General features: G+C 36.9%; 1 protein-coding gene across 1 annotated transcript; it reads right to left on the bottom strand.

Moving 5' to 3' along the window:
* Positions 1–9,974: 9,974 nt before the first annotated feature.
* Positions 9,975–12,085, bottom strand: LOC103672246 (olfactory receptor 4P4-like). The gene has a single exon (XM_008700914.2). It carries the CDS (start codon positions 11,167–11,169, stop codon positions 10,222–10,224), a length of 948 nt encoding a protein of 315 aa, XP_008699136.1. The 5' UTR covers positions 11,170–12,085; the 3' UTR covers positions 9,975–10,221.
* Between the last annotated feature and the right edge of the window lie 2,073 nt (positions 12,086–14,158).

Raw genomic sequence — 14,158 nt, 5'->3', positions numbered from 1 at the left:
AATGAGGGCTTTGGCTGATTCCTTAATCTGTACAGATATCAAATATGACCGTGTATATCCTGACTTGTTGCAAACACTCTCATATAGTGCAGCTGATTTCCTTACTTTTTCTGTACTTCTGTCCTGAAACTGGTAGCTTTTCTCATAATGCCAGCCTGGTTCTTTCTTTTCCTGAGAGCTCAGTTCTGGCATTGAGGATTATGAAATGATCCACACATCTCAGTCTACCCTCTGGTTTGATAAGGAGAAAGATATTCATACATTCACAACTGTTCAGTGAGCATCCATAAATAAAGAGTAGCGTGTTCTCTATGACTTGTGATTCTCTCTACAGCACATTTCAAATAAGTTATCCTGCTTTCTTTGAACCCATTCACAGCAAATGAACTAACTTTGTGTGTCAAGAAATTCTTTTCATTATATCATTAGTTTATCTTGAAAAAAGTTCTATGGTAGTAAACTAAAGGCCAAAAGGTTGTATATATAAATATATGTAATTTTTTTCCTTAAATAATTTTTCTTATGTTTCCTTTGACTATTCAGATAACTGTGGCATTATGTATAGGATTTGTTAAATGTAGTATTACAAAGCACTCATGATACTCAGCTAATTTCTGTGATTGGGATATGGGAACTGCAACAAGAGACTTCTACAACTGTAAGAGGGAAAGACGTAAAAGAATGTATGGGGTCAAGACTGAATAAAAATTTAAATACACCATAGGAATGCCTGGGTGGCTCAGTCAGTTGTGTCAGCCTTTGGCTCAACTCAGGATCTCAGGGTCCTGGGATCGAGTACCACATCGGGCTTTTTGCTCAGCGGGGAGTCTGCTTCTCCCTCTGCCTGCTCTGTCTACAACTTCCCCTACTTGTGCTCTCTCTCTCTCTCTCTGTGTGACAAATAAATAAATAAAATCTTAAAAAATAAATAAATACACCATAGATTCAATATTTTCTGAGATTAAAGTACATAAAGTAGAAACTTGTTTGAAGGGAAAAATGTATATTATTTCATTTACAGTTGGGCTTTATCAATAGAATAAGAGAAAGTATCAGAGGCATTCAGAAATACTCAGGATATTTGTCTCTAGTAATGGAGTTAGAGAGAACCTACTTTTGCAGCAGGAAGCCACTTTCTTTCTGTGTGTGCTTTCCTAAAGGGGTCCTGTGTGTTCACAAGTTAGAATTGCCAGTATAATTCTGATGGTGATACTAAGCAGAGAAGATCAGCAGCCATGCCTTCAATATGTGTATCCCACGGGTTATATCATGAAATTTTGAAATTCATTGATTTGAGAGAGTACAAAAATACTTATTCAAAGGGATACATGTCCCCCAATATTTATCAGGATGACCTACACTAGCCAAACTGTGGAAACAGCTCAAGTGTCCATTGAATGATGAATGGATAAAGATGTGGTGTATATATATCTATAATGCGCTAATACTCAGCCATCAAAAGGAGTGAGATCTTGCCATTTGCAGTGACAAGGATGGAGCTGGAGTCTATTATGTTATGCAAAAGTAGTAAGTCAGAGAAAGAAAACTACCATATGATTTCACTCACATTGAATTTAAGAAACAAAACAAATGAGTATAGGGACAAAATGGGGGGGGGGGCAAACCAAGAAAGAAACTCTTAACCATAGAGAACACATTAATGGTTACCAGAGGGGAGGGGGTAGGAGGATGGGTTAATTAGATGATGAGGATGTAAGAGTGATGAGCACTGGTATGGTATATAAGTGCTGAATCACTAAATTACACACCTAGAACTCCTAGTACACTGTATGTGAAGTAACTGGAATTTAAACCGAAACTTTAAAAAAATAAACGATTTCAGTGTATTCAATTGTACCACATCCTTAATACCTGTGACAAGATTGCATTTCATTTTTCATGCTCTTCCCCGTTATTTACCTAGGAAACCTTTTCAATACCAATAGTTTCCTCCTGTCAAAGATTATTTTAAAACAAATTCATTAAAATATCATGTTTTCAGTGTTCTCACTACTTTTTGCTTTTGAGGATATTACGATGATAGTGAATGCACTAGTGTCCCAAAGTTGGCCAGTTGACATACAAAAATTAGATAGTTGATGATAGATAGATATAAATATATATTTCAGTTGTGTAAATTGGTTTTTTAACATACATATAATATGAAAATTTCACCACAATCTAACTAATTAGCACATTACTATTGTGTGTGTGTGTGTGTGTGTGTGTGTGTGTGTGCGTGTGTGTGCTTACAAGAAGACTTCATTTAAGATCTATCCTTTTTGCAATTTCAAGTATACATTATGGTGTTGTTAACTATAGTGACCATGCTACATATTAGATCTCTAGAACTTATTCATTCTACGTAGCAGACACCTTGCATTCATGGACAAACAGCTCCCTATTTCCCTCAATCCCTGGCCCCTGGTAACCACCATTCTACTCTCTGCTTCTGTGAATTGAACTATACCATTTCCACATATAAGTGAGATCATGCAGTATTTCTCTTTGTGTCTTGCTTGTTCCACTTAACATCAAGTCCTCCAGCTCCATCCATGTTATTGCAAATGGCAGGATTTTCCTCTTTTTAAAGTCTGAATAGTATATGTCTCACGTTTCCTGTATTGATTCATCAGTCAAGCATGAGGTTGTATCCACACCTTGGTTACTGTGAATACCGATGCAATGAACCTAGGAATGAGATAGCTCTTCACAATCATGATTTCCTATCCTTTGGATATATGCCCAAGTAGGATTGATGGATGGTACTTCTACTTTTAATTTTTTGAGGAACCTCTATACTCTTCTCCATAATGACTGTACCAATTTCCATACCCATCAATAATATACATGGGATCACTTTATTCCACATCCTCACCAACATTTCTTATCTCTTGTCTTCTCAATAATAGTCATTCTAACAGATGTGAAGTGATATCTCTCTATGATTTTGGTTTGTATTTCCCTGATGATGAATGATGTTGAGCACCTTTTGATGTACCTGGTGGCCATTTCTGTGCCTTTGGAAAATGTCTATTCAGTCCCTCTGCCTATTTTGTAATCAGAGGAGATGAAGGAAATCTCCATAGCATCTGCTCAATTTTCCTGGTAACCTGAAACTGCTCTAAAAAAGTAGTCTATTACTTAAAAAGATGTTAAGAAGAAGAGAAAATTGAATAATAGACAAAAACCGTCTACCATTTTAGCTCAAGAGAATATAGAAAAGAAGTAAAATAAGGTACAAGGAGGCCAAAAAACAAACTATAATAAGAAAAATGTATTCCCCAAAATTGAACAATCACATTAAAATCAAATACACTGTACTTGAAAAGCCCAAGTTGGCAGGAGAGACAGAATAATCTTCAGCAAAGAAAAGTAATGGACTAATGATACACACATCAATATGATAAATCCCGGACAAAGAGACCATGCACTATGAGTAAATGCTGTGACTCAATTTTCATGAAGTTATACAATAGACAGCACTAAAGCAGAGTGATACAAATCAGGACAATAATTTCATCTGGTGGAATTAACCGAAGAGGAGCATGACAGAACTTTCTGGATTAATGAACGTATTCTAGATCTTGAATTTGTTAATGGCTGTGTGAGTATATACATTTATCAAAACTCATCAAACCATATACTTAAAAGGTCTGCTGTTCATTGCATGTAAAATTTATCTTGGAAAAGAATTGTATTACTGAAAAAACACGTTCCCAATATCTCTAACCCCCCCCCAAAAAAAATGCCTATTAAAGTTAGTGATCATTTCCATTGAAAAAAAGCAGAACAGTGACTGTCATTAAGAATTTCAATCCCATGAGTGGGAGATGTACAATATTTTATTTGAAATGACTATATCATAGTGACTTTGAATAGCTGTCTTAGACTTCACCAAAATGAAAATCTTTTGTACTGAAAATTATGTCATCAACAAAGTGAAAAGCCAACCCACAGATTGGGAGAAAATACTTGCAAATCATGTATCTGAAAAAGGAACTTGACTTCAGAGTCTGTAAAGAACTCCTACCACTTAATAATAAAAAGACAAGAGCCCAACTTAAAATTTGGCAAAATATCTGAATAAACATATATCCACAAAAATACACAAATGCCCAAAAGAACAGTAAAAGATGTTCAACACCTTTAGATAATAGGAAATGCAAACCTCACCCATAATGAGATACTGCTTTAACCAACTAGGATGTCTAGAATCAAAAAAGACACGCAATAATAAGTTTTAGTGAGGAGGTAGAGAAATAGGAGTTCTCATAAATTTCTGGGGGTATTGTAGAATAGTGCAACGACTTTTTAAAAATCTTTTATGTATTTGTCAGAGAGAGAACACAAGTAGGGGAAGCAGCAGGCAGAGGGAGAAGCAGGCTCCCCACCGAGCAAGGAGCCTAATGTGGGACTCGATTCCAGGACCCTGGGATCACAACCTGAACTGAAGGCAGATGCTCAGCCTACTGACGTACCCAGGTGTCCCTGGTGCAATGAATTTGGAAAACAATGTGGCAGCTCCTCAAATGGTTAAACATATAATACCACCGACCCAGCAATTCTTTTTTTTTTTTAGTGAAGCTGACTTTATTTATTTATTTATTTATTTATTAATCATAATATTTTTATTATATTATGTTAGTCACCATACAGTACATCCCTGGTTTTTTATGTAAAGTTCGATGATTCATTAGTTGTGTATAACACCCAGTGCTCCATGCAATACGTGCCCTCCTTACTACCCATCACCAGCCTATCCCATTCCCCCACCCCCCTCCCCTCTGAAGCCCTCAGTTTGTTTTTCAGAGAGTGAAGCTGACTTTAATCTCAATTCTAGGCAAAAGCAACTGATGTCAAGCCTAAACATTCTATACAGCCTCCTGGTAACTGGGTGTGGAATGGCAGCACAACCCAGGTAGAGCCAATGCACTCATGGATTTCTAGAGAAAGACTCTTCCTAGTATCTTCTTGTCTTGAAACTTGGAAAGTTTTTGAGGTTGGAGTCATTACCACCATCTTGCTACCATGTGAAGTCTGAATCCGAGACTCCAGAGTAAAATGACCCAGCAATTCTAATCTTAAGCTCCACCCAAGGGAATGTAAACATATACTCTCACAAAAACTTGTACACCAATGTTCATAACATCATTATTCATAATAGTTAAAATGGGGGAACAATCTACATGTCAATAAACTGATGAATGGGTAACATATATTCATAAAATGGAATTTTATTCATCAACATAAAGGAAAGAAATACTGATACTTGCCACAATGTGAATGCAGGAACATTATGCTAAATGAAAGCAATAAGTTACAAAATATAACATACTGTATAATCCCTTTTCTACTGTGAAAGAAACTAGATTATGGGGTGCCTGGATGGCTCAGTTGGTTAATCATGCAACTTTTGATTTCTGCTCTGGTCATTATCTCAGGGACGTGGTATCGAGCCCTGTGTCAGGCTCTGTGCTCAGCATGGAGTTGGCTTGAGATTCCTTCTTTCCTTCTATACCCTTCCCTCCATTCTACACAACCCCATCCCATCCCTTCCCTCCTGGCTCTATGCATAGACACACTCTCTCTCAAAAAAACCAAACCAAACAAACAAAAAAACAAAACGGAGATTAGCATTTGCCTATGACTGCTAGTGAGGATGATGGAGAGATATGTGACTACAAATGGGTATGGAAATTCTTTTTAAGGTGGCAAAATGTTTAAAATTAGATAGTCTTGATTGTTTCACAATGTTCCATACTAAAAATCATTACATTATATACTTTAAATAAGTGAATTGTTTAGTACGTGTATTATATACACAATACAGCTGTTAAAAACAGATAAATGTTAAATCTTGTGAAGATTTGTACAGAATAAAAGTCCATAGAGCAACTATTAATAAAAATTGATTTCCCATGAATAAAAGATTTGTAAATATGTATTAAAATCAGTGCATAACCGTGACTTTGAATTTCTATTATGATTAAAATACAACATACTGTCTGTAGTTAATAACGCTAAAATCTGTATTTGAAAACCACAAAGAGTAGCTCTTGAAATTTTTCACCACAAGAAAAAATTATAACTCTGTGTGGTGGTGGATGTTAACTAGATTTATTGAGGTGATCCATTTGAAATATACACACATTTGAATCATGAGATTGTACACCTGAAACCACTAATAATGTTATATGCTAATGACATCTCAGTAAAAACCAAAACAAAACAAAAAAAACAGTGGACTCTATCTCTCCTTGCCTTTGTTCTGGGCTAAACTTGTGACACATCTCACATGTGACCTTTAACCACATGAACAGAAGGTGGTAAAAGTGATGTTGTATAATCCCTAAAGGTTGGCTTGAGAGGCCTTGAAGCTTTTGTTTTTGAGAAATCACCACTGCCCTGAAACAACTGTTGTGGGGTACAGCCCAGTCTACACTCCTGAATAATGAACAAGAACAAATAAATATTATCCATTTGTAACTTTCCTCCACAATACTCTTTCCTGTATGTCTTTGCACATAAATCTTGACTACCAGGAGATGTTAGTTCTACTGAAGTTCTGACATCCCTGAGAAGGTAAAAGCTGGCAGATTTATTACTCTCAAAGACCAACGAGCAGGACATGTGTAATATATTCACGCTCCTACCAATGACTATACATTTATTTCTGTTCACAAAAGGTCCCCAGGGTCAATCCCAATCAGAGGAGCTCAGAGAGTCTACTCTTGGTTCCCTGGAAAGAGATCATTTCTTTCATTAGAACCTAGACTCTCCCCAGTTTCATTAAGGGTGAGTCTGGTTTATACCTCTTCTTTCATGGACATATGATCACAGGACTGGGGCCTGGAGTTTACAGGTTTTTGTAGTTTTACAACCTTGCTGTTACAAGATGACAGGTAGGACTCTGAGTAGAGCCTTCATTGATGAAAATAAATGGCACCCTTCTCATTTTCCAGATGGATAAACCAGTTTCTTTCACAGTGGAAAACAACAAAAATGTGTCTCCCTCTGTCTTCCAACCAGTGGTTATACTGCTGTCCCTGGGAGAAGCAGGGACATTTTTAAACGTGTTCTCTTGCACTGCTCAGTTTAATATGTGAGAATAGATTTCATGTTCCTCCATACGTCATCCCCTTTTTCATTCAAACATATCCAGGAGAAAAACATTTGTCACATGTCAGAGTCTCTAGAATTTCGCCATGTTTATAACAACTCAGTGGGAAAGCCTCATTTTGACAGTGTTTCAATATATCCATAGCTTCCATACTGACCATTCTTGTTTTGAGGTACAATGCACCTTCATCACTTTATTCACATCTTCAAAATAGTCTTCATTTTATATTTTAGTATTAAAAGATCAACCAGCGAAGAGCCCCAGAGTATAAAGAGAGAGAGACAATGCCGAACTTTCATAACTGTCAATGGTAATGTTAAACATCACATGTCCAGGATATAAACTTTCAATTTCAGCAAAGACTAAGATACCATTTCTGTTTTATGCCTGAGGAAAAGAGAGCTGCCTGAAGTATACCTGATCCTGCCCTGGATCAGCTGAAACCCACCTTTCGCAAAGACACATGAGCAAAAATGAAATGTTTATTGTATAAGCTACAAATATTGCAATGGCTTGTTACACAGCATAATTGAGCTGACTGATCCTGGAATAGCATGGCCAAACTCTAAAAGTGGACATTGAGGCATATTCATGAGTTGATAAAACCTCCAGTATGTTTAGTGTAAGGTACCTTGAAAGAAGCCTAGGAAAGGCTGAGCAAGAGAGAACGGGCATGAGCGATGGCACATAACCTTGCTTATAAACGTAAAGGACAAATTCCAAATACCAAGGATGCAGCCAACCTCCCTGTTCACTATTTCATCCATAGATAACACACAGGAAAAGAAGGACATATTTATTATTCTTGGTAGGTTCCTTTGCGCCCCTCCTTTGTTGATAAATTGGAAGAAGAATGTTAACAAAAGGTACATAAGAGCCAGGTTCACATGGACTTCTTTCTGAAAGGCCTGACTTCTTTGGGGAAGCACCAAACAGCAAATTTGTTACAATAAGCAAATTAAATTCATTTCCAGAGAATGTAGCCTATATATGCATCAATAACAGGCTTATTAAAAATAAACAGCAGAATTAGGCACCAGCCCATACAACTGTAGACATTTCTGTTCACCTTCAGCTTTCTGAATTGGAGAATCCCACCAGGACACAATCACCAGCACATCAACATCAAAACAAAATCCTGACTTTCTCTGCTACTGTCTTTCTTACGTCCTTTTCAATGCACTTCATTATTTTTCTGCCCCCCCTTACTTTCTAAGTTCACTAATTTGCAGGCAGTACACATGTCAGGGTCTTTTGGGGAGAGAAAAGCTATGGCTGAAATCATCAACAAATATGGCTAATTTCTGTAAATGAACTCCTCACTGCAAAGCCCAGATTCCTGCAGACCCATAAATACAGAGAACAAACCAGTGGGAAGGTAGGGTGGAGGGGGGGGGCGGAGATTGGGCACAATGGGTGAAGGGAAGTAGAAGATACAGGCTTCCATTTACATTTACAGAATGAATAAGTTATGGGAATAAAAGACATAGCGTAGTGAATATCGTCTACGGTATTATGATAGCAGTGCCTGGGGACAGATGGTACCTACGCTTGTGGTGAGCACAGCAAAACACAGAGATCTGTGGAATCACTACCTGAAACTAATGCAACATTGTGTATAGATCGAGTATACTCAAATCAAAACAAAACGAAACAAAAACCAGACTTCTGTTGCACAAAAGACAATAATACTTCAAGTAAATACAAAGCAATATCTTTGTGGGGACTGTGGTGAAGAGGATGGAGCACCAGAAAATAACGAGTCTGTGCCTCTCATATTTGAAAACTTGATGATTCCATCCCCCGGAACTCAGTTCCTCATGTCTTGCTAGTGGATGACCCTTGATGATGTCACACGCCCCTTCCAATTCACAAAGTTTGAGTATTCTTGTATAAACTGAGGAAACACCTCAATGCACCAAAGTTGTCCTTGGTCTATGCCCCAGTTTTCAGTTGGATACATATGTTTCTCAGTCTAACCTTCCTTGTTTCTCACTAATATAAGCGTCTGCCTGAATAGAACGGACCCAATTTCAGACAGCGTAAATGGTGGGGGGGGGGGGGAATGTCAAAATATGCTGTTTGCATAACGAGCAGTGAGGCTTAATAAAATGCACCCCCTGAATTTATATCCAACTATTAAGCTATGTGGTACTTTTTTTTTTTCTTGTAAGATGTGATTTATTTATTTTAGAGAGAGAAAGAGAGAACAGGAGCATGGGGAGGGAGAAAGGGAGAGGAAGAGGGACAAGCAGACTCCCACTAAGTGGGGAGTAGGTCACAGGCTCAATACCAGGACCTTGAGATCAGGACCTGAACCAAAGTCAGATGCTTAATCCATGAACCAACGAGCCACCCTTAGCTGTGTGGCTCCTTAAAGACAGGATCCTTTACAGAATGAGAGATTCTTCACTTTGCACATTTACAAAAAGCATCAATTTGTATGCTCATGAGGGATTTTCAACAAGGTTATAAATATGCCATGGAATTACATTTAAAGGATTGAAAATGATGTTCATTATCTAATTTGAAACTTATAATTTCTGGAATACACCATCAACAGGGTACTAAGAATGAACTATAAGAACATCCATAAGGAAGTGTGAATAGTGTAATTACATTGCATTACATTATTTTAGAAGCATTGTTTATGTAAAAAGAGTTAAAATATACAACACTTGCAAATTTTTAGGCATTGCTTCCTTGTTTTATTGCACCTCTGTGAGAGGTGTCTTAATCAAGAGTCTGTTTCCTAAAGCAGGGCAGAACAGTCAAACCATGTAATCCTTACAGTGTGTCCTGATAAAAGTGCTGTAATGTACACTATGTCTAAGATCATGAAGGACAGAATGTTCCAGAATACCAAACATAATTTCCACAATGTCAAAGCTGGATGGGACCTGGAGGTCATGTGATTTGTTCCCCTTCTACAGAGCCAGAAAACTAAAGTAACAGAAAGAGGGTAGCTGAGGGGCCTTCTCTCTTCGAGTCTCACAACTTTTGATGACAGCACACCACCTCTCTGTACTTGCTGTACTTGTTGACATTAGGATTCTGTGGATTGAAGGAGATCCAACCAAGGGTTTGAACTCAAGACTTCATTTTCCTTCAGACCGTGTGTCCCGGCACCACATTTTCCTCATGGCATTCTTCATGTCTGTGTTTCTCAGTGTGTAGATGAGAGGGTTGAACATGGGGGCAATCATGGTGTAAAATAGGGCAAAAACTTTGTCATTACTGACGGAATCAGCCGTGGGGACATACGTGAAGATGAGGGGCAGGAAGAACATGAACACGACAGTGATGTGTGAGCCGCAGGTGGAGAGGGCTTTGCGGCAGCCCTGAGACGACCGGGTCTTCAGGGTGGACAGGATGATGATATAAGAAATTACCAAGGCAACAAAGGTCAAAATGGACAGCACTCCAGTGGTGGTAATAATCACAATAACCAACAAGCTAGTGTCCATGCAGGCCAGCTTCAGCAAGGGGAAAATGTCACAGAAATAGTGGTCTATCTGATTTGGGCCACAGAAGGGAAGTTCAATGATAATCAATACCTGAAGAAATGAATGGATAAATGCTCCGAGAATCGAGGCCATCAGAAGGACACAGCACACCGGTCTGTTCATGATGACCATATAGTGAAGGGGTCTGCAGATGGCTGCGTAACGGTCATAGGCCATGGACACCAAGATGAAGATCTCAGTGGCACCAAAGAAGTGGGCAAAGAACATCTGGGCTATGCAGCTGTTGTAGGAGATGGTCTTCTGCTGGGCCAGTAGGTCTGTGATCAGTTTGGGGGCCACCGTGGAAGTGAAGCAGACATCCATGAAAGACAGGTAGCTCAGGAAAAAGTACATGGGCTGTTCACGGAGACGGCTGCCCCTGATGGTGAAGAGAATGAGAAAGTTTCCGAAGAGAATCGCAATGTAGCAAAGTGAGAACACCACAAAGCAGGCAACCTTTTTATCCTCATCACTAAAGAGTCCCAGGAGGATAAACTCTGTGATGTTTTCATGTCCCATTGCTTCTGTGGATTTGATCATGTAGGGGAGAAAGTTAATGGACTGGAAACACTCAACTTTTAAAACTATTGATTTATTTTAAAAGTCATTCATTTATTCAATAACACATATTGATTGTTAATTATGATACAATCACCATAATTAGTGCTAAGGGTACAGACGGCAGTGTACAAAATACATACATTGTCTACCCACAAGTAGATACAGTTCATTAGAGTAGACATATAATAACAATAATAGCACAAATAATTAATTGAAAATATCACAAATCCCAAAGTTTCACACTTACTATGAACAACAGGATGACTAATTTAGAAGATGAAATGTTCTTTTTTAGGTGAATTTTGAGATGCAATTACAGTAGTATACCTTATGAGTGATTTTAGAATCCCTGGTTTGCACAAACAGCAATGAGGTTATCTGTTCTTCAAGGGCAGTGTTATCATTCACCGTCCTTCCCAGTGACTAAATCTGTGCTGAATCCTGAAAGTTCAGTAACGTCTTTAGACATCAGTGAGCTCATAACTTTAAATATTAGCTCTCTAGGTGACAATTTCAGAAAGTGTTTTCAGCACCTTTCCATGAACATTGAGCAATGATCAGATCTTAGGGAAAATGGGTTGCTCTACTGTATGGGATTGGAGTACATTTGTGGCTTCCTGTAATTGAATGCGTTTCCGAGTTCACATTCCAGTCTAACCCAGGAGTTTTCTGGCACTTCCCAGTAGGACAGCATCCTTGGAGGGGCAAATTGCCTCCAGAGATTCTTTTTCACTAGATCTGTTTAACCACCTGGTATTTCTTTGAGTTGAGCCACTTTCTTTCCCTAGCAGGCTCACTACAGGCTCATGGGTCCCAGTCCTGAAATATTTTAATTAAAAAGGATGTATTGCTTTGGTGCAAAACATTAAACTATATCTCTTACTTCATTTTGGCAAAAAATGCATCACAAAACTGCTAAACTCAGTGCCCAGTTGTACAAACATATACTGTACACACTGATAAAATGTGTCAGCTTATTTTGAAGGATTATAACAGCAACTGAACAATGCTTTTTACTTTTACTCTTATAATGTGAGTTCCTATGAGATTATTGTAGAAAAATGCACATTGGGCATACAAAGAGATTTTTAATAGGATTGTAGGGAGTTTTTGGGTTGAATTCCATCCATGAACCCCAAATTAACATCTTGTGGCCTAATTTCTTGCAAAAATCTCTGAAAATAGTACTGTCACACAAGCAAAATCATAGTAATGATTCTGGGCTATGGTGTCATTTGTTTAAAATAAATGGTTCAAGATTATTTTATCTACGAGTTATCTATTTGTCCTTAAAAATAGAATTTCCTCATTGAATATAGAATTGTATTAAAAGATATGAAAAGATTGTATCAAGTTAAAAGATTATACCATGCTTATGGTTAAGGAGGATCAATAGATAAGAAAGATGTTAATTATTAAAACCCAAATTAATCAATACATTCAATAATTAAAACAAAAATTCTGACAAACTTTTTCATGGAAAGCTGATTTCAAAATTCAGAAAGAATTAAAATGCAGAGTAGTTAAGCTAACTTTTTCAAAGGAAGAACAAAGAGAATAGATGTATCTTCCAGAATTCAAGTATAGTACAAAGCTATGGCAATTAAAAAGTTGTAGGTAGGGGTTATCTCGGTGGCTCAGTAGGTTAAGCATCCGACTCTTGGTTTTGGCTCATGTCATGATCTCAGGATTGCGAGATCAAGCCCAGTGTTGGGCTCCGTGCTCAGCGCGGACTCGTCTTGAGATTCTTTCTCCCTCTCTCTCAGCCCCTCTTGTTCTTGCTCTCGCTCTTTCTCTCTCTCTCAAAAACAAATCTTTATAAACAAAGTCGTAGGTAAAGACAGATTGCTGGATTTGAAGACACTCAAAAAATACAGACACATATATTGGAATTTATTCCATATTTAAGTTCAAATTTCATTATTGATATGAACTCCAGTTAATTAAATTGATGTGAATTTTAATAACTGATGTTAAGACTTTGAATCTCTTGCTGAAAACAATATACCTTACAAGGCCCCCAAAATTATAATCCAGATGGGAGAAGGATAGAAATGTATTGAACAAAAGCAAAAAAAAAAAAAAAAAAAAAAAAAGTTTTGAGACATAATTAGAATGGGTTTCTATCTTAAGTAGGAACATTTTTTAAACAAAATACAAAAACCAAATTCATAAAAAAATATAAAATCTATTTTAAAACTTCCTATATGACAAAATTTCATATAAACCAAATGTTTTTAGAAGTACCAAATGGGAGTAAATATTTATAAATACTATGAATCAATCGCATAAATGTAAATAGCCCAATTTTCTAAAAAAAGTGAAATATTTGACAGGGCAATACACAGAAAGGAAATCACAACTGTCAAAAACTGTACATCGAAATATTCAAGCTCATTAGAATCAGGGAAATGCAGATTCAACAAGAATGAGATACTATATTTGCACCTATCAACTTCATAAAAATAAAATTTAAAAGGCTGTCCATTAAAATTTTGATGAGTGACCCAGCAAAACTACCCTAGAAAGCATACAAAAGGATATTCCTCACAAACTCATTCAAATTTGGAAATTAGAAGTGATCTAAAACTTGACACTAACATAATGTAATAAAAAAACATTAAAAATAAATAAATAAATAAATAAATAAATAAATAAATAAATAAATAAATAAGAAATAAGAATTAGACCATAATTTATGGTCTATCTTATATTAAAGAATTCCAGATTTTATCAAGACTTTACTGTCTGTATAACACACAATGAAGAAAAGATGAGTTGGTTTCATTGAATCAAATGGAGAAATAAATAAGCTGATGAAAGGTCAATAGTACCTTCCATTAAATTTCATACTAAAATTAAAAAAAATAAAATAAAAAATAAAACTTGACAATAGAATGGAAATAAGGTGTGGTATGTTCTCATTACGGAAAACTAGACAAATTTAAATGTTCAAGCCCTACGGGAC

This window comes from Ursus maritimus, unplaced genomic scaffold, assembly GCF_017311325.1.
Source record: "Ursus maritimus isolate PB19 unplaced genomic scaffold, ASM1731132v1 scaffold_23, whole genome shotgun sequence".
NCBI lineage: Eukaryota > Metazoa > Chordata > Mammalia > Carnivora > Ursidae > Ursus > Ursus maritimus.
This window is presented reverse-complemented; position numbering and strand designations above follow the sequence as displayed.